The sequence below is a fragment of the Schistocerca piceifrons genome, chromosome X (genome assembly GCF_021461385.2).
Source record: "Schistocerca piceifrons isolate TAMUIC-IGC-003096 chromosome X, iqSchPice1.1, whole genome shotgun sequence".
NCBI classification, from domain to species: domain Eukaryota; kingdom Metazoa; phylum Arthropoda; class Insecta; order Orthoptera; family Acrididae; genus Schistocerca; species Schistocerca piceifrons.
Window position 1 is genome coordinate 215,648,197 of NC_060149.1, and position 25,078 is coordinate 215,673,274.

The 25,078-nt window shown below is 42.6% G+C and overlaps 2 protein-coding genes across 2 annotated transcripts in view; one reads left to right on the plus strand and one right to left on the minus strand.

The window, feature by feature from the left end:
- Positions 1-8,630, plus strand: part of LOC124721165 (presequence protease, mitochondrial) — a 98,490-nt gene extending 89,860 nt beyond the window's left edge. Inside the window, exon 6 of the mRNA XM_047246002.1 lies at positions 6,531-8,630. Coding sequence (XP_047101958.1) covers positions 6,531-6,910 — 380 coding nt within the window. The 3' untranslated portion in view covers positions 6,911-8,630. The remainder of the gene's footprint in view (positions 1-6,530) is intronic.
- A 7,722-nt stretch (positions 8,631-16,352) lies between these two features.
- Positions 16,353-25,078, minus strand: part of LOC124723082 (actin-like protein 6A) — a 102,094-nt gene continuing 93,368 nt past the window's right edge. Inside the window, exon 4 of the mRNA XM_047248259.1 lies at positions 16,353-17,934. Within this exon, the coding sequence (XP_047104215.1) occupies positions 17,725-17,934 (210 nt within the window). The 3' untranslated portion in view covers positions 16,353-17,724. The remainder of the gene's footprint in view (positions 17,935-25,078) is intronic.

The following is a 25,078-nucleotide window of genomic DNA, read 5'->3' on the forward strand; positions in this document are numbered from 1 at the left end:
TACAAATTGAAAATACCTTTCGCTCCCCGTATTTTACCCCTGCCACCTTCAGTATTTGAAAGAGGGTATTTCAGTCAACATGGTCAACTTCTGAAATAATACTGTAAATATAACTTGCAGTTATTAATTATATTGCCTTCAGTTACTCAGTAATTTATGTATTTTCTCTCTTTGCAGCAATAATTTCTGTAGAATTTATGGTGCCATCCTGTTTCTCTGATGACACTGTCAAAATTTTGTTTAATAAGTTTATGAGGCAATTTTGTTCTAAATTTTCACCCAGTTATTGGCTGTGGACCTTCGTGTCATATCTATTCATTGCAATACTGGATGTTGTTAAGAAAATGTGACAATCTACATCTACATGGATACTCTGCAAATCACATTTAAGTGCCTGGCAGAGGGTTCATCGAACCGCCTTCACAATTCTCTATTATTCTAATCTTGTATAGCGCACGGAAAGAATGAACACCTACACTCCTGGAAATTGAAATAAGAACACCGTGAAATCATTGTCCCAGGAAGGGGAAACTTTATTGACACATTCCTGGGGTCAGATACATCACATGATCACACTGACAGAACCACAGGCACATAGACACAGGCAACAGAGCATGCACAATGTCGGCACTAGTACAGTGTATATCCACCTTTCGCAGCAATGCAGGCTGCTATTCTCCCATGGAGACGATCGTAGAGATGCTGGATGTAGTCCTGTGGAACGGCTTGCCATGCCATTTCCACCTGGCCCCTCAGTTGGACCAGCGTTCGTGCTGGACGTGCAGACCGCGTGAGACGACGCTTCATCCAGTCCCAAACATGCTCAATGGGGGACAGATCCGGAGATCTTGCTGGCCAGGCTAGTTGACTTACACCTTCTAGAGCACGTTGGGTGGCACGGGATACATGCGGACGTGCATTGTCCTGTTGGAACAGCAAGTTTCCTTGCCGGTCTAGGAATGGTAGAACGATGGGTTCGATGACGGTTTGGATGTACCGTGCACTATTCAGTGTCCCCTCGACGATCACCAGTGGTGTACGGCCAGTGTAGGAGATCGCTCCCCACACCATGATGCTGGGTGTTGGCCCTGTGTGCCTCGGTCGTATGCAGTCCTGATTGTGGCGCTCACCTGCACGGCGCCAAACACGCATACGACCATCATTGGCACCAAGGCAGAAGCGACTTTCATCGCTGAAGACGACACGTCTCCATTCGTCCCTCCATTCACGCCTGTCGCGACACCACTGGAGGCGGGCTGCACGATGTTGGGGCGTGAGCGGAAGACGGCCTAACGGTGTGCGCGACCGTAGCCCAGCTTCATGGAGACGGTTGCGAATGGTCCTCGCCGATACCCCAGGAGCAACAGTGTCCCTAATTTGCTGGGAAGTGGCGGTGCGGTCCCCTACGGCACTGCGTAGGATCCTACGGTCTTGGCGTGCATCCGTGCGTCGCTGCGGTCCGGTCCCAGGTCGACGGGCACGTGCACCTTCCGCCGACCACTGGCGACAACATCGATGTACTGTGGAGACCTCACGCCCCACGTGTTGAGCAATTCGGCGGTATGTCCACCCGGCCTCCCGCATGCCCACTATACGCCCTCGCTCAAAGTCCGTCAACTGCACATACGGTTCACGTCCACGCTGTCGCGGCATGCTACCAGTGTTAAAGACTGCGATGGAGCTCCGTATGCCACGGCAAACTGGCTGACACTGACGGCGGCGGTGCACAAATGCTGCGCAGCTAGCGCCATTCGACGGCCAACACCGCGGTTCCTGGTGTGTCCGCTGTGCCGTGCGTGTGATCATTGCTTGTACAGCCCTCTCGCAGTGTCCGGAGCAAGTATGGTGGGTCTGACACACCGGTGTCAATGTGTTCTTTTTTCCATTTCCAGGAGTGTATATCTTTCCGTACGAGCTCTGATTTCCCTTATTTTATTGTGGTGATCGTTCCGCCCTATTTAGGTCGTTATCGACAAAATATTTTCACATTTCGAGGAGAAAGTTGGTGATTGGAATTTCGTGAGAAGATTCCGTCGCAACAAAAAACGCCTTTCTTCTAGTGACTTCCAGCCCAAATCCCATATCATTTCTGTGAAACTCTCTCCCATATTTCATGATAATAGAAAACGTGCTGCATTTCTTTGAACTTTTTTGATGTACACTGTCAGTCCTATCTGGTAAGGATCCCACACCGCACAGCAGTATTCTAAAAGAGGACAGACAAGCGTAGTGTAGGCAGTCTCCTTAGGAGGTCTGTTACGTTTTCTAAGTGTCCTGCCAATAAAACACAGTCTTTGGTTAGCCTTCCCCACAACATTTTCTGTGTGTTCTTTCCAATTTAAGTTGTTCGCAATTGTAATACCTAGGTATTTAGTTGAATTTACGGCTTTTATATTAGACTGATTTAACATGTAACCAAAGTTAAATGAGTTCCTTTTAGCACTCATGTGAATGACCTCACACTTTTCGTTGTTTAGGGTCAACTGCCACTTTTCGCACCATTCAGATATTTTTTCTAAATCATTTTGCAGTTTGTTTTGATCTTCTGATGAGTTTATTAGTCGATAAATGACAGCGTCATCTGCAAACAACCAAAGACGGCTGCTCAGATTGTCTCCCAAATCGTTTATATAGAGAAGGAACAGCAAATGGCCTATAATGCTACCTTAGGGAATGCCTGAAATCACTTCTGTTTTACTCGATGACTTTCCGTCAATTACTATGAACTGTGACCTATCTGACAGGAAATCGCAAATCCAGTCCATAATTAGACCAAATATTAACACTAGAGTATCTAACAAAATAGTTTCCTTAATGAGCTGCACAATGACAAACACATTTCGACTTTAAGAACCAGTTTTGGAATCCTAGTGCAGTTCCCTTCCATTGGAGTCATTCAAGGCACTGGCACATTTGTTCCATTTTTCTGGAGTCTGCAAATGTTGTTTCTGACAAGAAACACGATGGACTTCCACCATTGTCAACACATATGATTAAACAGCTTAGTTCACATCTGATAAATTTATAAACCATCAGTTCTCTCCTTCCACACACTACTTTCCAAATCATTCTTCATTTATGTTGCTGGATATGAGTGATACAAATACTTGTTCAGCACCTACAGCAAATCTTGGTAACTGTTTCAGTAGGAAGGTGCATGCTACAATATACATGCCAAACTAGTTTAGCTGGCCAGTGAATATGAGTTCCCAGTCTGGGAGCTGGTTAGTGTCATCTTGGGTATGCAAACATCTGCCAGAATCAACATTTAATTTTTTAACTGTTTGTGGCATGAAATGTGATCATATTTCTCCCAAGGAAAACACTCCAAACGTCAATTGTATCACCAATTGAGACTGACACCAATTTACCTAAGAATCAGAACAATCATAATGTGATATTAAGAAGTCTTTGATAGTAAGAGAGTACATTTGTATCAACATGTACAAGATGAGGTAAAAACACGTTAACATTAAATGGGTGTTTAATCATGTGAAATTACAAGGTATAGTTTTTGTTACAGGGTTTCAATTTGGCACCCATCCTGCTCAGTGCACTTATAGTGTCTGTCCATTGTTGATTGTAAGGCCCAATGGACCATTTGGGCAGGGATAGAAGTAATGACCTAAGTGATACAGTGCTTTATGTTGTCCAAGTTGCTAGGTTTTCTAACATAGACACGATCCTTGACTACACCCATCAGCCAAAATTGGCATAGCTTCAGATTGGGTAAAAGTGCTGGATCTGGGAGAGGATCACCTCCACCAATCCAACATTTACCGAACGTGTCATTCAGGTAATCCCAAAACACCTAACTGTTATACGCAGGGGCGCCGTCTTGCTGAAAGTACCTTGCTGGAGAATGGCAAGTGGCATGTACTCCTCCTTGCCTTGCTGAGCATGGCAAGGTAATTACCTCACCTGATTGTCTGTTATTCAGAAAAGAAGGGCCCAATCACTGCACACCAAATGTTCACCTTAAGGGGCTCTCGCATGTACTCTCGAACTTCCAGGGCTTGCTCAGTCACCTAGATGACACACTTGTGCTTGCTCACACAACAGCTGAAGTGGAATGTTGCTTTGTTAGAAAACATGAACACAATATCAGGTAGTGTGTGCACTATTTCCAAGATAATATGTGCATCACTCACACATGCTTGCTAATCCAGTTTTTGGGAGATGTTGCACAGTCTGCAAGTGGTATGGCTTCATTCCTAAATCACAGTGCAAAATTCTAACCATTGACCTTTGAGATATGTTAGTCTCTAGAGAAAGTCTGCACGAGGATTTGGTTGGGATGACTACCATCACTCCCTGGATGAGGATGATATGCTCTTCAGTTCAGACAGATAACTTTCTACCACTGTTTCCCTTGTAATATTGAATGGATCCAGTCATTATAAACTTCTTGTAGGTCCTACCAACTGTCAGGTGTGATGGTGCATCCCATCCAGTCCAGGCCTTCAATTTTTTTTGTATGATGCTCGGAGACTGAACAACCTCCATCCAGGCGGTTATCTTCAGTCAATGGAATATCAAGACACCATAGTTTAAACTGTGAAAAAACAAAGAAGATAACAGCCATTTAAAGTTAACACCTTTTTGCTTCACCCTGTATTTATTTCAATTAAAGGGAATGAGGTATCTTCACCTTTCAAGATTCAGAATGGAGTGGTGTCCACTTAAATTATAGTTAAACAAGCTTAATGTCTTCATAAGTACAAAGAGAGAGGAAAATACTCACTGGTGTTGAAACATAATTCGCTTCATTCAAGAAAAGGTGTAGATTTTTGCTATAATTTTGTGAATACAAACATGAAGAAATGGTACGGTAAAGAGGTGACATCTGTCACAAGCATAATCATTTTGGCAATTCTCCACAACTCTGACTCCTAATGATAAGAGAAATCAACAAGCTAAAAAAAACTGCCACCTTTAAAACTACATTTTATTCTGAAATTTGACTGCTTACATTAACGAAAGCTTCTTCTGTAAAGAAGAATGCCAATATGTACCAAACACAATGTGTGTTATGCGCTTTGTGTGTACAGGTCAGATGACATGATAGGGGTTACTTCTAGATTCCTAGAATTATGCAGTATGTAGACAATGCAGTTGATCTTCTCAGACAGGAAATTTAAGTCTCCAAACAAATACTTTAAACTTATGCAGATACGTTACATGAATTGATAGGGACATCCACATCAGGGTCGTTACTCAGTCTTGGAGGAGGAGGAGGAGGAGGAGGAGGACGACCACAAGAAGGGGGGCGGGGGGGGGGGGGGCATCACGCCGGTAATGACTTTTCTTTCCTTCAGTTGAGAGATACTATCCATATGCAATAGTTTGACTGGAATTTTTGAACATCAGTAATTTATGGGGAATAATATTCACATTATTAACATACTTTGAAATATTAAGTATTTTAAAATTTGTGATTTATAAAACTCAATAAAATCAAATTCCAATGCTAGGTTAAAGACACACAATTCCCTGAGATTTCCATGATTTTTCCAGGTAAAATGTGATTCCGTGGACATTCAATTAATTCATTACCTCAGTAGTTGGCCATCAGCATAAACGCAAACCCTTGCTCCGTCAAATGCAGTTGTAAAGTCATCATTGCTTCAACATCAGTAGCTAAGAGTTATGCAAAACACTGGAACTATCCACAAACTTAATGCTACATATGAACATAAAGCAGTTAAACTTCAACACATAATGTGCCAAAACTTACAGTATTGATACATCAAACAATCATAAATGTGAATGGGTGGGTCAATAGCAGTAATACCACACACAATTGTATGACGAGTCTGAAGAGAACCCAGCCAGTCCACCCTCTGAACTGTCAGCTACTATATAATTACAATCTTCACTGCAAATTGTGAGAGTGGGTAGGGGAGGAGGCAGAACCTCATGAGTTCAGGATACATGTGAAGGAGTTGTAACCAGTGGCACTGGGGCACAGGAAGGATCATTGTACGCATCCCTCCAAGAGTCACATTTTAGAAGATACATATGTTCGCATGTGTTAAGAGGTTCTCGTCTAAAAGGGCAGCCTCAGTACAAGAATACAAGCTACTCATCAGTGCATGATGTTACCGATGTACATGGCAATTGCACACCTTTTACACTATTCCAACTGTTAGGGAAATGAGTGTATCCCTCATTTTTTTGATAAATCACTGTTTCCATACATCTAATGCAGCATGTTACAACATTAACTTGTCATTTTCCCAAATTTGACACACACTTTCACTTTTGAAAAGTACTCTGTTTCACCTACCACAGCGAAAATGTCAAATTAATGTTGTGACATGCTGCACTAGATGTATGGAAACAGTGCTTACACATGATTTCCATAATTGATACACACATATCACATGTTAGGACAACCAACAACCGTCCTCGGGCCCATAATACCAACTAATTATGCATGCCAGATATTAATTCACCATATGTATTGATCATGTGTGTGTTATTTCATAATAAATTTAAAACTATACTTTCTCAACTATATTTTGCAGGTGGGTATAATGTTCTAAAGAAGCATCGACATGGAGTTAGAAAAACTGGAAACTCCAATTTTGGGGCAGTGCTGGATGATATGGTATCACGCTACACATTTACTACTGCCAGTTCAGGAATGGAGGTAGCAAATGAGGAAGTTCGACAGAAAATATTAGTACTATGGGACCGACACAAGAATTTATGCAGTTTAGCTGAAGTATTCACTGCACTGCAGCTTACAATTCAGGGTACTGCTGAGAGTTTTGTTTTGTTGGATAAAATTGCTTACCTGAAGGAGACAACGAGCTACCATGTGTCGTGTGATCTGACAAAAGTGATGAATGAACAAATCTCACCTAGATGCCATACTATAATAGCAAGGAAAGAGAGTCTTTAGTAACATATGTCAGTTTAATGCCACAGTATGATACGGGAAGATAATGGAAAGCAAATTGTGGTTACAGGGACTATTGAGAGTGAAATAGGTACAGAACAATTGAAGAGTGTTTCTCCAAAAGTCGTTAAATGCTCAATTGTTCAAAATTTAGATTTTTGTAATTGCAAATCAAGCGTGTTGCTATGCATGACTGGTCGAAACAATTTTGTCAAAAGACAATATTTGCTCTGCTCTCGGACAGTTGAAGCAAAATCCGGTAAACGTAAACTGGGCTTTGCTTCTAAGAGACTTGAAGGGAGTATAAGAATGTAGGACATCATTGCCGATGATAATAAGAGAGGCTTTTCTGCATGGAGAAAAAAGAATGTGACTTGTAGGCAAGCTCTTGCCACCACAACCCACAACAGAATGAAATTAGTGGTTTTCACAACAACATTAACTCCTGATTTTTGCTCTATTTGAGCCAGCTTTGTCAGGGAGAAGGAACTTCAAGAAAGAAGCAAAAAGGAAGAACACTATTTTGAAGAAGTACACCACAATGGAAAAAGATGGCCACACAAAAGGAAGAACACTATTTTGAAGAAGTACACCACAATGGAAAAAGATGGCCAGACAGTATTTGTATATGCTGCAACATTTCACTATGCAGTAATGAAGGAGGAAAATTGAAATGTAGTTAATGTTGTATTGGTGTACAACAGGAGCAGCCAATAACAAAGCTCTCCATAGGTGATGTACTCTATTCTACACAGGTTTAGCTGCACAGTTTGTGTGTATCATGATTCATTACCGAGCACAACCAAATGAAAAGACTGCTTTTTATACTTGGCTTGAAACAAGACCGAAAGGATGCAAACAAGTTGCCTCTGCTGTATTGCATTTTCTCAGAAATTTTGAGGCATTCCAGCCAGAAAATGGTCCAAATAAAATTCATTTATTTTCTCACTCTTGTACCAGTTAGAATAAAAATACAGTAATGATGTGCTCACTAATGGCCTTCATGGATGAAAGCAGACAATTTAATAAGATGGTACATTATTTCCTAACTCATGGTCGTGACTATAATCCTGACCAAGTGTTTGGTAGGATGAATAAAGACTACCAGAAAAAGAAAGATATTCTTTCACCAACTGAATACTATAAAGTTCTGGAACAACATGGCAGTGTCAAGATACTAAATAAATACTGGGAATCAAAGGATTTTGAGCACAGTGCACTAAAAGCCCTACAATCTAAGATGCCTTTCAAAATAACTGCTGAGCAAGTTGTGGCTTATGAAAAGTCGAAGAAGAACATATTGTTGTCAGTATTGGACATTTATAATGGAAAATCTGTAGAGGTTTAGGCACAGAAATCCAGAAACCTTAGCCAAGAAATGAGGAAAGTAAAAAAGAAGTAGTATGTCTTAAATTTATAAGGCATTTTAATATAACTGAAGGAGCAGAAGTGTTTTATAAGGACACTGTTGAAAGTGGTGGATGGATTTCCATTTTAGTACTGTTGTCGCCAGTATTTTTTGTTGCATTTCAACAGTGTTTGTTGCTATTTTGGACTTCTGCTTACCAAACATTTATGAAAAAGTGTGATAAAATCTTATAATGAAGTACGTTTTGTGTTTCTATGCTAAATGAACTATAAAATAGCTTTCTTTGTAATTAATGTTAAAGATAAAAATGAAATAGAAAAAAATGAATTTAAATGTGTATATTAATGAAACTTTTGACTTTTGAAGAAACTTTGTCCCACTATTCTGAAATAAACAATGAACATTTTATGAAAGTCAAACACACAATCAGAATCATGCCTATAAAAGCAGTGTAAATCTCAATTTATCTTTTTTTTTATAATTAGTACTTTCGTGTGATATTTAAAAAATGTGTTTCCTGAAAAATTTACCTTCAATATTTATCGAGTTTTGAAAAAATGCTCATCAATTGACATGACTGCATGCTATGCTGTTGAGACACAGGGACATCAAAGGAGAGACCTTAGCAGGCAGCCATCATGTTGAAGGTGAGTGGTTCCCTCTTCACATAGTCAATGTTTGATAATAACCATCATTTCATGAGCTTACTGCCGCCATTTGTGGTTGAGTCTGTTAGATCTAGCTATTTAGTGTAGAAGGCTGTGATGAGAGCACGTAGACGTAGAATGTCAGCTTTGTAATACTGTTGTTGATGATGATGATAGAGGAAATTTGGTGCCAGCATGTAATTTGTTTATTTCTAATAGCACCATGACATCTTCCACAACCAGTATTCAAAACTGGTTACCTTAGAGTACCGTGATAGTAACCAGTGTTAAGGTAGAAGTTAAATGTTGATAGGAAATTTGTGAGACGTATATTTGGTGACTGTGAATACATTCTACTGTGAAATAAAGTAAAGCTCGTAGCAAGATACACAGGTTCTCATATTAGATGAATGTTTTATTTTAGATGTCTATAGCTCTGTGTGGAAGCCTTCTATACCTTGTGCCCACTTTCCGTATACGTTGTGGGAAAGGTATAAAGCACCTATAACAAAATGCACTTTCCTGCTTTAAGCTTAGCAAGTTTACTGCAGGGCTCTCATAACAAATCTACAAACAACATTACGTGCCTGTGATGTTAACTAGTGTATATTTAAAGACATAAAGGAATTAATGACACTAGCTGCCTGTCGGCATTGATTTGAATCAATGGGAAAGGTTGAAAATTTGTGCTGCACTGGGATTCAAATCCAGGTCTCCTGCTTACTAGGCAGATGTGCTTACCCCTGTGTCATCCGGACGCAGTGGTCATCGCAATTGCATGAACTATCCTAGCACGCCTCCCAACAGACCCAAATTCTCAACTTATACACACACTTCTGATGTGGTGCCCCTTGCCCATTATTCTTATTACTCATGGCATTTCGCCGATTCCCATAAAAGTTCGTTTGTCGTGTGCATGCACTAAAGTGATCATTACATGTCTGAAGAACAGACACCACGCATCCAATTAAGGCGGCAGCCAATGATCACTTTAGTGTGGATGCACACCTGACATGGACTCTAATGGGAATCGGCGAAATCACGAGTAATGAGGATAGTGGGCAAGCATGAGTAGTGTGTGGATAAGTTAAGAATTTGGGTCTGTTGGGGGGGCATGCTCGTCTGGTCCATGCAGTTGCGGTGATCACTGGGTTTGAATAGCACAGTGGTCAGTGCATATGCCTAGTAAGCAGGAGACCTGGGTTCAAATCACAGTCTGGCACAAATTTTCAACTGATTTAAACCAATGCCCACTGGCAGTTAACATCATTAATTCCTTTCTGTTACTTGATTCAAAGTGGCTCCAGGATCAAAATGGTGTCTATTATTTCAGACATGTCTGAAAGGACAGACACCACATATTTAGTGTATATTTGAGAAAGCATATCCAAGTCTGCCGCAGTGCCTCAGCAAATAAAGACAAGTTTGATTTAATAATATTTAGATATGTACTATCTTTCTTACAATATATTTTCCTAAACTTTGTGAGCAGCAAATCAAGATTGTAGGACAGCAAAGAAAACTCAAGTCTACAGAAAATACTTTCGAGCAATGATTTCGTGAATTAGTAAATATATCTTTATGGTATATAAAAACAGACAAAACCAATTGTATTGGAAATAAACCAAGTGCACATGAATTTCTTCTCGGTGTGCCCCATTTTACTGAGGCAGACCAACAAACAGCTGCTACCAGCAAAATATGAAAGAGAATAATCAAAATATCCACGGGTATGCTGCCGGTCTATAGTGTCCAACGAGCACAATATTTCGGCGATCATACATGTCGCCATCATCAGGTGAACTGACGGACTGAGCTCCCGTGAACGTGCCGGCACGGAGATCCGTACGCTATGGCTGCTCAGAGGGAACTGGGTTCGGTCGCTTCGCTTCTTCCTTACGAGCTGTCCTTTGCTCGCGTAGGAGCAGGGTAAACAATGCTTTGTTGTTCCTGCTATGCCTGTTGTTTTGATTATGGTGCCTGACTTATTGGTTCGGCCTATGGGGATACAGTTGCATCCTGCCTGCTGAGGGTTGTTAGTCCCTCAGTAGGTCAGGCCAATGTGTGGTTGGCCTGTGGTGTATGTTGTGGCCCAGGTCCTGTATGAGCCGGTTTTCTGAGTTCTCAGCCTTACTGTAGAACAGTCGTGCAGACTGTCTGAAGCGGTTCCGCAGTTGCAGGATGCCGGTCTGTTCATGTAGCAGAGTGGAGGAATATCTTCGTGGAAGGCACAGGGCGAGCTTTAGGGCTCTGTTCTGCACCCTCTGCAGCGTGCCTATATGGGTGTCAGCTGCCATGCCCCACACCACGGCTGCGTACTCCAGCGCTGGTCTGACCAGCGCTAGGTACAGGGTGATGCCGTGCTGGGGGGCCAGCGTCGACGTGGGGTTAAGCAGGGGGTACAGGGTGTGAAGTCACCCTATAGCCCTGCTCCTAACGTCCTGGACGTGTGGTCTCCAGGTAAGCCTCTGGTCGAGTGTGACCCCGAGGTATTTGCCAGTTTTACTCCACGGCACGGGGCTTCCCGTGATAGTAACCGGCGGCAAATCGGGAGGCAGCAGTCTTCTAGTGAATACTACTGCCTGGCTCTTTGCGGCGTTCTGTTTGAGCCGCGACTTGGTTGACCACGCTCCCAGGGTGTCGCAGCCAATCTGGAGGAGGCATCGCATTTCCCTCACGTTCATGCTCCGCACGAATAGCGCGGTTTCATCAGTGTAGAGTGCTAATTTCACCGCCGCCACTCGTGGGGCATCTGCGGTGAAAATGGAGTACAGCAGGGGGCCAAGGACGGACCCCTGTGGTACTCCTGCTCGTATCGGCCTGTGGGTCTAGGTGCCATCATCTAGTCGGACGTGGAAGGTCCGGTCGGCCAGGTAGGAGCGGATGAGGACTCCATGTGATGTCGGTACCCCGTGCACAAAGAGTTTGTACACGAGGCCGTCGTGCCACACGGAGTCGAAGGCTCTGGAGACATCAAGGAACACCGCCCCAAGGTATTCCTTGGTCTCCAGGGCGCGCATGGCCTCTTCCACCAGCCGCAGAAGCTGGTGGGTGGTGGAATGACCTCTCCTGAATCCGAACTGTTCGTCTGGGATGATGCCCTCGACCGTCACATGTCGGAGCAGCCTCTTGGCGTACAGACGCTCAAACACCTTGGAGAGGGACGGGAGAAGGCTGATTGGCCCGTAGTTTTCAGCCTGCCGGCCGTCCTTATTCTCTTTGGGTATGGCTACCACCTCCGCGTGTTTCCACTCAGAGGGGTAGATCCCAGAGCGGAGGACCTGATTGAAGATGCCTGTAAGGAGCTGGTAAGCCCCTTCCAGCAAGTTCTTCAGCAGGTGGTTGTTGACGCCATCGTCGCCTCCCGCCCTTTTGGTGTTGAGTGTCTGTATCTGTTCTGCCACTTCCTCCTCTGAGATGGGGTCAATCCTGTCCCCTTCTTCTCTCGCTGCTAGGAAGATGGGGAGCTCTTCCTCCACTCTGCCAATGTGGGCCACATCGAGATTGTCATCCACTGGGGTGAATGACGACTCGAAGTGGTCGGCCAGTAATCCTGCTTTCCCATCTGGACTGCAGACGACCATCTGCCCAGCCTGCAGCGGTGGGACTCGCTGCCGCCGGCGCAGGAAGGACTTGACGACTCGCCAAGCACTGCCGTCCTGTGTTTTGAGGGTGGCGACTAGGTCGGCCCAGTCGCAGTTTCTATGTTCCTCAACTGCCGCCTTGATCTCCCTCCTCATCCTGTTTAGGAGGCATTTGGTGGCAGGTTGTCGCGTGAGTTACTATTCACAGAACACTCTGTTCTTCTCCTGTATAGTCTCTCGTATGTGCAACGGGAGGCTACGGGCGAAATCCTTTGGCTGGCGCGGGGGAGGAGGTGATGCTACTTCAGCTGCGAGTAGCAGCTGGCGGTTGAAGTACCGTAGTACGTTGTCTACCCCCACTTCCGTGGGGTCTGGAGCATCCGAGAGAAGTTCCAGGACGTTCTCCTGAAACCTCTCGCTGTCCATACGGTGGTAATTCCTACGGCGGGGTGGGAGGGTGGCCCCCCTTACGTCGATGTCATAGACCACTGGTAGGTGGTCAGACGACAGTGCACACCGGGTGGTGGCGGTCATGTGGTTCCCAATGCCCTTAATAAGGGCGATATCGAGAACATCTGACTGCCCTCGGTGTGGATAGATGGTGTGGTCCTGGGGTCCGAGCGCGATGGCGCCGTTGCGGAGGGCGGCACGGAGGAGTCGACGACCGCTGACGTTGGTGAGGCGGGAGTTCCACTCCGTGTGCTTAGCGTTAAAGTCGCCAGCCAGGAAAACCCGTCCCCCCATCGTCAGTAGCGTGTCAAAGTCTGCCTCCAAGAGATTACCGCGTGGCGGCCTGTAGGCGGCCACGAAGGTGATCTGTCCCGCCATGGAGGAGACATTGACCCCTGTGGCTTCAAGGGTTGCCAGGGCTGGGAGATGGATCTGGTGGTGTCATAGGGAGGTCCTAACATAGATGGCAGTTCCTCCTCCGGCGGTTGGTCTGTCGTGGCGGTAGCAGGCATAGTTCACTACCTTTACATGGACTCCTGGTTTCAGGTGAGTCTCGCACACTAGGCACAGGTCGACTGCCTCGTCCTGTATAAATTGGCGAAACTCACCTTGTTGTTTTACCAGTCCGTTTGCGTTAAATACACATACCGATAGACCATGGATCTGCTGTCTATCCATGGTGAGCTGCTGAGGGAACGGTGACGGCCTGGAGGGCCCCCGTTACTGCCGTGACGAGCACTGGCAGTTGGGTCAGTAGAGTGTTGAGTGAGCGTAGTAGTTCACCCAAACTGGTTGCATCGGTACCTGGGGAGGTGGCGGCTGCGACGCCGCTACCGGTCGCCGCATGGGGCGTTCCACACATTGCGGTGGGTTGCTGGTGGTGGAGGGCACTTGGGGGTGTCCACACACTGAGTTGTTGGACAAGGGCATGTCCAGCATTCCTGAGTTCTCTGTGGCTGTGAGGTTGGTCTCCGCATTTTGGTGTTGGGGCGGAGACTTCTGTGCTGACTGGCGCGATGGGGTGGCAGTGGTCCCCTTGGCAGCGGCAGCATAGTTTGTGCCTGGCTGTACTCTGCGCGAGGGGGGCTTTTTGCCTTGGGGTCTGCTTGTGCACTTAAATCTAGTGCAGCCCCTGTAGCTCGCCACATGTGGCTCGCCACATGTGGCTCGCCACAGTTGCAGCACTGCGGGGGTTCTTCCCTCTTTTTTGCGCAGTCCCGGCTTTGGTGTCCTCCTGCGCACTTAACGCAGCGGGGTGGCATGCTGCAATAGTATGCGACATGATCCAGGCCCTGGCATGAGTAGCACTGGGCCCTTCTTCGTTTTGCGCGTAGTGGCTCGACCGCCACTGTCACCCGCGCTACCCTCTCGACCTGGAATATCTTCCTGTTGTCCAGGTTGTCAGGAATGATTAAGATGGATTTGCTTAAATATGCAATGAAATGTGTTCCTGTGAAATTCTCCCCCCTCCTACTTGACTTGCTTTCAACTGAGTTGTTCTCCCTGCAAATTATTATTCAGACTGAATGATTCTGGTACCATGACTCAGAAAATACATCTTAGAATATGAATCACAAACACATCATAGAAATGGCATGCAGCAGAGGCAACATTTAATTACTTTGTAACCAAAAGCAGTACTTACTCTAGCAAAATTCTGAGATTATTTATCACTATCATCTTCTTCACAACTCAACAATGATTGTACAAGTAATGTTGAGTTAATAAAAAGGAAGCACACTCTTTTTTTTCCTCCTTTCAAATAGTAAATATGAGGAAAGCAAAAATTGCAGTATTTATGTGTATTACAACACTGTTGTTTATGTACACACTATAAATGCCTAGCTACTGAATGTTATTACTATAATAGTCTACATTACTCAAAATAACTGACACATAAAGGTACACTAGTTAAGTGACGAGTTACCTTCTTTTCTATACTTATTATGAAGGCAGTATTGCGTGGGATACAGTAACTCTGTGGCACTGTGGAAACAAATCTTCTGGAAAATTTGTAGCTGACACCCATAAAACTATGGGTGCTGCCAGCTTGCTCAACAGTCTGATGCCCATGATTTTATAGGCGTTCTTTCTGAGTGCACCCCTTGGCTCATTTCTGTTACTACTAGATAGTGCAGGCATGCTGAGAAAGTATGACTTGCCTCTATTTGCCTCTCTTTTTGTGTGTCTTCACAGCAGTATGTTTCTGCTATGCCAGCTCAGTTGCATCAACATTGTGAGGTGTGGTTTGACTGATGAAATTGCTTGTGAATTATCTCGTGACTACCTTTTTTTTATATAAAAAGTGACATAGGTATTTTCCTCCTAAAAAATCAAAACAACAACATAGTATGTGGCAAGCATTTGTTGAGCTCTTGCAGAAAGCTGAGCTCTCAAACCAAGCTTCAAAGCATAAGGATTCTCCAGGTTATCAACCAGAAACCATTTCCTTAAAAAGACTGAGAGAGAACGAAGGAAGAGAGAGAAACATAAACAATTCATAACGTGCTCTCAGAGAGTCACGACATTAACTGGAAAAGCGTGGCACAGAAACACAAGCTACTAGTGTAATGAATGTGAAGGGGCCCTTCACAAATTACCATGTTTTAAAATGTATCAAACAAAACAAAAAATTTTATTCTAAAAGAGGTCATTGTACATAAAACAAAATGTATGCTTCATTATTATATTAATTTCTGTAATAGAATAAAGTTGGATTCTGGAAAATTAAGGATGTGTATTTTTAATGACAAAGTTATCAGTAAATTACTTTATGAATGTAACAATATTATGAAAAGGACAGTTGCGAAACACCATATAATGGAGATGTTGAGTCACAGATAGGTAGACACAACAAAGGACTGTCACAAAAAGACTGTCACAAAATGTGCGCTTTCGGCCAACAAGGCCTTTGTCAAAAAAAACACCCCTCCCCCCCTCTCACACGCACGCACGCACACACACACACACACACACACACACACACACACACACACACAATCACGGTCTCTGGCAGCTAAAACCAGACTGTAGATATTTATCAAGAACAAAGTGCTACAAGCCACTTTAAAACAAAATGAGCAGATTTTCTATACCATTGTTATTATTATAATCGTTGCAGTGGTTTGAAAGTCATGTTTTTTGTTACAGGTTCACTTGCTATGGCTCAGGACCAAAAGTATGAATAAGAATTTCTTTCAAAATTTTTCGATTGTTGTAATGTAAACAATGTACAATCATCTGTACATTCTTTTTACATATGAATAGCTCTGCAAGAACTAAATTCATTCATAAATCTGTGCTGCTGTATATGAATGTGTTTCTAGTAAATGCTGAACTGAGGACATGTTTAAAATATAAAAAAATTTTTTTTTAAAAAAGAAAAAGAAACTTAATACTGAAATTCACAAGGGTTTGTTTTTATTTGATGCTGCTCAACAGTTTAAGCAACTCTTACAATAAATTAAAAGAGTTAAGTGTTTCAGTCACTACTTACTAATTAACTAAACAAAATCCACTTAGGCACTGCAATCCTCTGGTGCAGTATTCTTGCTGTAATTACTGTTTCACAATTTCATCACACTACCTAACTTTTTAGGTATGGAATGTCTGCTTTCTCACAGAATCAATGTGTCAAACTATCATAAATTAAACCAACTACTTTGAGCTACATATGGACATTGCTTCTTTGTAATTACTCATAATAGGCATACAAACTATCATGGGGCATTGAGACTACAACACATAATCAACTGTTTGTATACAATCCAATACAGTGTTAGCCAGGGTTAACAAATCAACACTATATTACCTGAATTATGTAAGGGACATTTAAAATTTTTGTTACCTTGACAAGTGACACTACACACAAAATATTCTTTCACTGGAAAATACATTAAATAATGCAAAAGTTTTTGTGAAAATTTTGAATTTCTCAAATAAATCAATTTTATTGCCTGCAATAACTCAAGTGAGCTACTACACTGTGAATGGATAACCTGTTTCTTTTATACAGGCAGTATGCATTATTATAATCCATGTTTTTTTCAACTGTCCGGTCCATGTACCAGGTTTTGCAAGTGTTAAACACTATTTTGTGTCTAGCAAATGCAATACTGATGATTGCTTTCTCTAACTGTACTGAGTTTGGTTTGTATATCGTTTTTACTGGTAGGGAATCTGGGTGCTCTGTTGCTCATTGTCCCGTATGCAACATGTTTGTGTTGCTGGGTTACAGTAATTCTTTTTTCTGCAGTCATTGGACCTTTAGATGTTTCGTAGGTCTAAGTAAGGAATATTTCTGTCCATATGTCAGTTGCATTTCAAGAAAAAATGCCATAACGAGACTAGTTTACTGCAAATAGATGAGGAAACCTGCATGAGTATTTGGGTGTAAAAGATCACTTATCAGTCTGAAAATGCAATAGGTTGCTGTCCCTTGTCACATACAAAAAGCACTCAGATATACATTTAAAATGTCACACTGAAGTGAAGTGCCTACAAATGTAACAGCTGTTGTCGACAGTGCAACAAGGTACATAGCAACCTACAAATAACACAACCACAATGTGTCAAAAACACACACACACACACACACACACACACACACACACACACACACACACACAGAATGATACTGTTTCTTTTTGCCTTTTAAGTAAATCACATACTTAATATAACAATTACGTAAATCAAGGTCTTGTTTCTCCTTGATCATGTGACATTTGCATGCAGCATTCAACTTCTTTACCAACAGTTCTTGGAAATTCATGGGCATTTCTTCTCAACTACATTTTTTCCAGCATCTTCATATTCCTGTGCTGAGATCCACATTTGCTGGAAAGTTCCCAAAGAAGCAACAATTGACCCTCCAATCCAGGAACTAATACGTCGACTTCTACCACCATGGATGACCTTCAAACGCATACTGCTTGGCGTTCTATGTGCCAACTCGGTACACAAACGTTCTGGAAAACCCTGTTGAAATAAAAAACATCAGAAGACAATATTGAATTTTGTACAAGAACTCCCCAAGCTAAAATTTAAAAAATAAAAATAAACAAAATGAAAGGGGTTACTTCAATTTTTTACTTATAGTATGATTAGTGGCAACATTACCTTAGAAACCTAACCAAATTTGATTTCTTTATCTCACCAGAAAGCTTTCATATTAAACTTCACCATCTAGCTTTTCATTCTTCCTCTTCTATTTCACCAATTTCAATGGCTAAATATTTAAAACTAAGAAAAGATACTAATTTTGTTAAATATTTGTACTAAGTGTAACAAATTAATGGATTGGAGAGGAGACCATGGGGTTCCTTACACTAAAATACTCAGAAAATAATCCTAAAAAATTCCAGAATTCTGTTGGTGTAGTTTGGGTTCACTGTGTACTTGCTTCAGTAAATTAAAATAGGTTGACTCAATGTCTTCTCCAAACTCAATTCCTAGACAAAGTGAAAACTTATATTCTTACTCCATCCTATAATTCTGTCAACCTGCAAACTGCTCACTGTCCTGTATTCATTTATAAAGCCAGCTCGTTTCTTTGCTTGATTAAAATTATTTTTTATGCTATTGGTGATAAAGTTGGTGAATAGCCTGTATATATTTTGCAGATAGGAGAATGATAGGTCTACAGCTTTTGTCTACTTTTTAATGAAATACAGCAATTACAGCATTGTTCCAGTTTTTTTGGCATTATCTTCTTTCAGAACTATCCTGTAAATAGTTTCACTAGTTAATTTTGTATTATTCTTATCCATATTTAATCATTTGTAATAAAACATCACCACCTTCCGGTGCCTTCTTGTTCTTCATATGTTGAATGCCTTCATATGCTTCATGTGGCATTACTTCGACAACAGCGTTATTGTGTTTCTAAGTCATATCTTTAACTATACATTTAATGAAATCTTCAAATACTTTTACAAGTTACTGTGCCATTGGCTATCCTAACTGATGCAATGTGGCATCTATCCAACAAAAGTTTATTTTGTTTTATTCACATTATTATTGTTTTTACATTCTCTTGAATAATTTTGTTTAATTCAGCATATTATATCATGTTTCTATTATCAGTTGTCTGAAACTCTCACTTTCTATAAAATAACTGCTTTGTCCTATTTGAAATTTTTCTGTATATTTTGCTTTCTTCATTTCTGAATTTTGTTTGGCTGTTTATGTAAGTACTTTCTGTCAAATAATTGCACTTGTCCTCTATTTTTGCATAACTTTCATTTTCAAAGATGAATTTGTCATTTAATCTGGTATACCTCACTATTTTTAGATAAATTCTTACTGCCTGGCGAGTCTGTTTCTTTCATGCTGTATCTATTTTTACTCAATATCTTACAAGCCTGTCGTCACTTGCAGTTCAAAAGTGGTTTAGGACTGTCACATCCTCTATAACTTGTTTTCTTTATTATTTGATCAAATTTACTAAGTTTCTCTTTTATTTCTATTTCATTCTAGCCAAGTCAATTTTCTATTTGTTTAATTCTGGAAGAATATGATAAAGAAAGATATCTTATTTTTTTCTGCAAAGTCTGGAAGCATATCCAAAGTCTAGTTTTTAGTTTTTGTCCTACTTTCTCATTAAAACTGTCCACATTGTTGTCTTATACAAGCTTCTGTAACTTTTTGCAAAGGTATTATTTCTTCTCATCAGGATCCGATCATGACGTTACATAGATTTGACTGATTTCCATGGAATACTTTTTAACCAGTGTTGCTATTTAATGTGTGATTCCTTCCATACCTATAATTCTTTAATTTTCATGTTTACAATGCAGCGTACACCTGGATTCACTTCCTGCCCTGTTCCTCTAAAATAAAACACATGGCCTGATTTTAGTTCTGGTTGTTTTCCTCTCTGATAACCCTATTACATCCCATTTTATCTTACTTAATGCCTCTTTAAATTCCACTAATCTATCTCCACAACCTAAAATTCTGCAATTCATTGTTCTTAAATAAAACTCTTTGCCTTTACAAATGTCTGCTTGTGTCTGTGTATGTGCGGATGGATATGAGTGTGTGTGCGAGTGTATACCTGTCCTTTTTTCCCCCTAAGGTAAGTCTTTCCGCTCCCGGGATTGGAATGACTCCTTACCCTCTCCCTTAAAACCCACATCCTTTCGTCTTTCCCTCTCCTTCCCTCTTTCCTGATGAGGCAACAGTTTGTTGCGAAAGCTTGAATTTTGTGTGTATGTTTGTGTTTGTTTGTGTGTCTATCGACGTGCCAAAGCTTTCATTTGGTAAGTCACACATCTTTGTTTTTAGGTATAAATAAAAAGTAATATATATGAGCCCAGTATATTCTGCCACCTCAGCTAATCTTGAGTCTCAGAAGTTATCAAAGACAACTTCTTTTTCCTCAATAGCATATTCTAGTTTCTAGCAATTTAGATTTGCAACATCTGCAATAACTAATCTGTTGTCCTACTGAATGTTCTTCTGTGAACTCAATTATATCATTATTACCTTTGAATCACATCACAATCAGACCCACAGGAGCACACTCAGCTGCAGGCCTCATCCATCTACTTTTGACCTACCCAGTGCCCCACTTCCACCAAACACATGTGTGGGCGTGCGTGCATTTCGAGTTTATGGGCACTCAACGGCGTGGTTATCAGTGCCCTTACATGTATTAAAAGAAATGATTGTGGATAAAATAGCTAAAATTGTTGCACACAGTGAGGACGAAACCTGCAAAACGGCACTCACGCACTCACTCCCACCTCACTCGCGTTTAACCACACAATCACTCTGTCTCGCACATCCTAAGACAATGGAGAAAGGGTGAGATGTACTATACCAGGGATTAAAACATAAGTAAAATGACAGAAGTGCTAAAACAATGGTCCACAGAAATGTGACCAGCTGACCACTTACAAAAATTATGGATGAGCCAGTTACCATATCAACACATTATCTGCCTCTCCCTAAAATCTTAGGACACATGTTGAACAATTCACAAAACTTTAAAACCCTAACCACATCCATTTCAAAGTCACTTAAAATAGAGGGCAAGTCTGTTGCTGCCCTCTGGTCTGAAAATAAACTGCAGTCTAATAAAATGTGGTGCACAGTGATCTGTACACACATTAGAGGGCCCTCTCGATGGAGCAGGAAGCCATGTGTCATAGTGTTGTGGCCTATGTGAAGACGAGGAAGGGGGACCTCGTCCCTTCTATGTGGCTGGAATGAGGTACACCACAGCCATGTTGAGGACTTTACTAGATGGAGCTTACTGTCTGTCACTTCCAGCCACACATCCTTCCATTGATGCTGTTGTAACGGCGACCGGAACGGTCGCGGGGTTGAAGTGACGCAAAACGCGGCAGGACCCGCGAACAACACAACAGGAGAGTACAGACACGACCAACAAAGGATCTTATGACAACAACAAGAACGAAACAACAGAGTCAAGAAAACCTAACTAGACAACCACGTCCACTCGTAAACAAAACACGAAAGTATATACACGGACAATAGTCCCAACTTGCGGAGAAGAAAGAACATGTCTGGAGAGTCCCAAGACAAAAACAACGACTGCTGCAAGCAGTCGCCCGTGACTTGAAAAGTTGTGAAATGTTGTTTCAGCCGATGTAAGTAGGTTTCCCAGTCCTCGTTAGCATCATTAAATGGTGGAAATGATGGCGGACGTGGGAAAGCATCGGACACCAGAGGACTCGGCAGATGTTGTGGTAACGCATCCCGGGCATCGACTTTGTCTGTTAGCAACTGCAGCGACTTTAGTAAGATGTCTAACTGGAACTGCTGATGCTGCATGAGCTGCTGCTGTTGCTCCAGCAGACAGACCAACTTCACCTCCATACCAACAACGACCACCGTTTACCTCATCGCCAAAATGTTGTAACGGCGACCGGAACAGTCGCAGGGGTTGAAGTGACACAAAACGTGGCGGGACCTGCGGAGTGGCCCGCGAACAACAACACAACAGGAGAGGGCGGACACTACAAATGAAGGACCTTACGACAACAACAAGAATGAAACAACAGAGCCAAGAAAACCTAACTAGACAACCACGTCCACTCGTAAACAAAACACGAATGTATATACACTGTGTAAAGTGAGGCGATATGTCCTGAGACGTATGCAAGGTTAGACTGACAGGTTGAACCAGAGGCAGGCGCTTAAGTACGCTATCGGGGACGCTGCTATTGGCCGCTGCAACCACGTGTTCCATTGTGGCGCCCTCACTCTAAATGCAGGCCAGGAGGCACGCGCCGCCACAGCTTACAGCGCGATTGTGCAGAGACCTCTAGGGGTCTTCGTCAGCCATGACATCTGGCAGGGATTCAAATTCTGCGGCGCACGGTACCAGAGACGCATAACCCTGTACTTTAACATTGAGGCGATAGCATGCAGGGGGATGCCACACCGAACTAATGGAGGATCATGACATGCCTCCTTGGCTACTACATCCACTCTTTCATTCCCCACAATACCCATGTGCCCTGGTACCCAGCACAAAGACACCACCTTCCCCACCCTTTGTAATTGAAGGATGGTATCCTGCTGGGTAAAAGCATTGGAGAGTGTGAAGGGCACTCAGGGAATCAGAACAGACATGGAATTTAACACTCAAAATATGTCTCACATGCTCCAGTGCCCAAAATATCGTGTATAATTCCACGTCATAGACAGTAGAATCCTGAGGACTTGATTGGGGAAAACAACAGAGCAACCAACGGAGTCCCCTCAGCTTAGACCCATCCATAAGTACAGCTAGCTACAGAGTTGTGGTGCTTATTTAAAATATCAGATAATTGTGTATTAAAACGTATGCAGGAGTGCAACCTCCCCTACACTGCACTCTGGGCCTCTGCAGTAACCAGGGTAGCAACTGGTTAAAACCCCAGATTTCAGCCTGTACGTGCCCCGCACCATGGGACTCCAGCACACACTTCACACAGATTCCAAATGGCCTCAATGTCTTTGGATGAGCGATAAAGAGACATTCCAAAGCTGGATGAGACCCTATATGATATACTGAGGAATTGGGAGTAGCAAAGAACCTGACACACCATGAGAAGCCACTGAATGGCACATGGCAGTTCACCAGCCTCAACACACAGACTGGGTATGGGGCTGGTCCCCTCATGGCATACAGCGTCAGTGATCTTCTGGTATGAAGGTGTTGCTGACCCACACCCAGCTGCGTTTGCACAAAAGGCCTATAAAACATGAGCAGTGCCTTCTGGGACTTTAGATTCGGGTCCTTTAGGTGTGGTAACCAAGACCATTTGAAGTAAAAAAATGACGTCCAAAATACCGCACAAAGTCTTTAAAAGGGGGAATGGTATTCCACATAAACAATTCAAGTAACTTAAAAATACAATAAAAATGATTAAAATTAACGCGCGCGCACGCGCCCACACACACACACACACACACACACACACACACACACACACACACACATATATATATATATATATATATATATATATATATATATATATATATATATATATATATTTCTCCTATACACAAAATGTAAAAACAGCCCAGTCCTCCGGCCTCTTTTGTGCAAGGGTCAGGGATTTTCACCTGCCTCGAAATGACTGGGTGTTTGTGTTGTCCTCCTCATTTCATCATCATTCATGAAAGTGGCAAGATTGGATTGAGCAAAGGTTAGGAATTTGTACGGGCACTGATAACCACGCCATTGAGCGTGCCACAAACCAATCATCACCATCATCATCATCATCATCATCATCACCATCTTTAGTGCAAGCTGCAACTGATGAGTTGCTGTTGCTATACTGGAGGAAACAGAAAACTGCAAAATTGTCCACAAATAAGGAGAATTGTATGGGACTCCTTACCATAGACATGATACTGTTTATGACTATAGCAAAGAGGGCAACACTTAAAACACTGCCCTGAGGAATACCATTCTCCCACTTGAAACTATTTGACAGTACGTCAACAACACACTACCGAGAAAGACAAGAAGGACCAAATGAAGACGGGGAGATGGCCATGGAAGCCCCAGTGGTAGACATGCCCTAGAGTAAAGTATCATGAAGTAGTGGCATACATCTTACTCATATCAAAGAATATACCTACACAATGCTGTTTCCGCAGGAAAGCCTGCTGGTTAGCTGCCTCTAGCAGGGTCAGGTTGTTGACAAAATTAATCACCATCTCCTGAATCACACTGAGGCCGACTGAGGAGCTGTCTGGTCTCTAACGTCCAAACCAGACTTGGTTAACCATTCATTCCAAGTTCTTTCCTACACAGCTCGTTAAGGTGATGCTTCAGTAACTACTGGGACACATTTGGTCCTTTCTTGGCTTGAGGAGAGGTATGGAAATTGCTGTCCACCACGAGCTGGGACAGTGATCTGTCTGCCATATCGAATTAAAACATCCTAAAAGGACTTCTTTTGACATTGGTTTCAAGTTCCAGAGGATGCTGTATCAGATTTGGTCATGACCGGGCACAGAATCTTGAGTGTTGGACAGTGTCAAATCCAGCTCCCACATGGAGACTGGGGAGTTGCAGGATTCTGCAGTGTAGGACCTGAGGCCCAACTCAGCCCTTTCCACGGTGGCATGGTAACAACGGAATGCTTGAACCTAGCTAGCAGTGGTAGTAGTTGTTGCGAAATTCTCTGCCATTGTCTATGCGACGTCTCCTGGTGTTGTTTGTTGACAACACCAATTCAACAACACTGCTATAAGTGACCAACTGCCTTCACTGGAAATCCTCCTGATAACTTCCCATACTGTTGTAGGGCAAGTATAATTGTTGATGGAGTCTCAAAAGCTTGCTATGACCTTTTCTTGCTCTTGTTGATGATGTGCTGAGCCTTAGCCCTCACCAATGGAAACACTGTGATGTTTTCTGCCATTGGGTGGCACTGAATCTGTTGCAGAGCCTCACGGCTGAGCCAGATTACTCAGTAGCACTCAACAGTCCACTAAGGGGCAAGTTATCTCCTAAGATAAGCTGAGAACTTTGGCATGGAGAAACCAGCAGCATGGTGGATTACTCATTTGATGTGGTCCACTAACTCCTGGATGCTGTCATAGCATACAAACACAGCCAACTGGCTGAACAACATCCAGCTGGCTC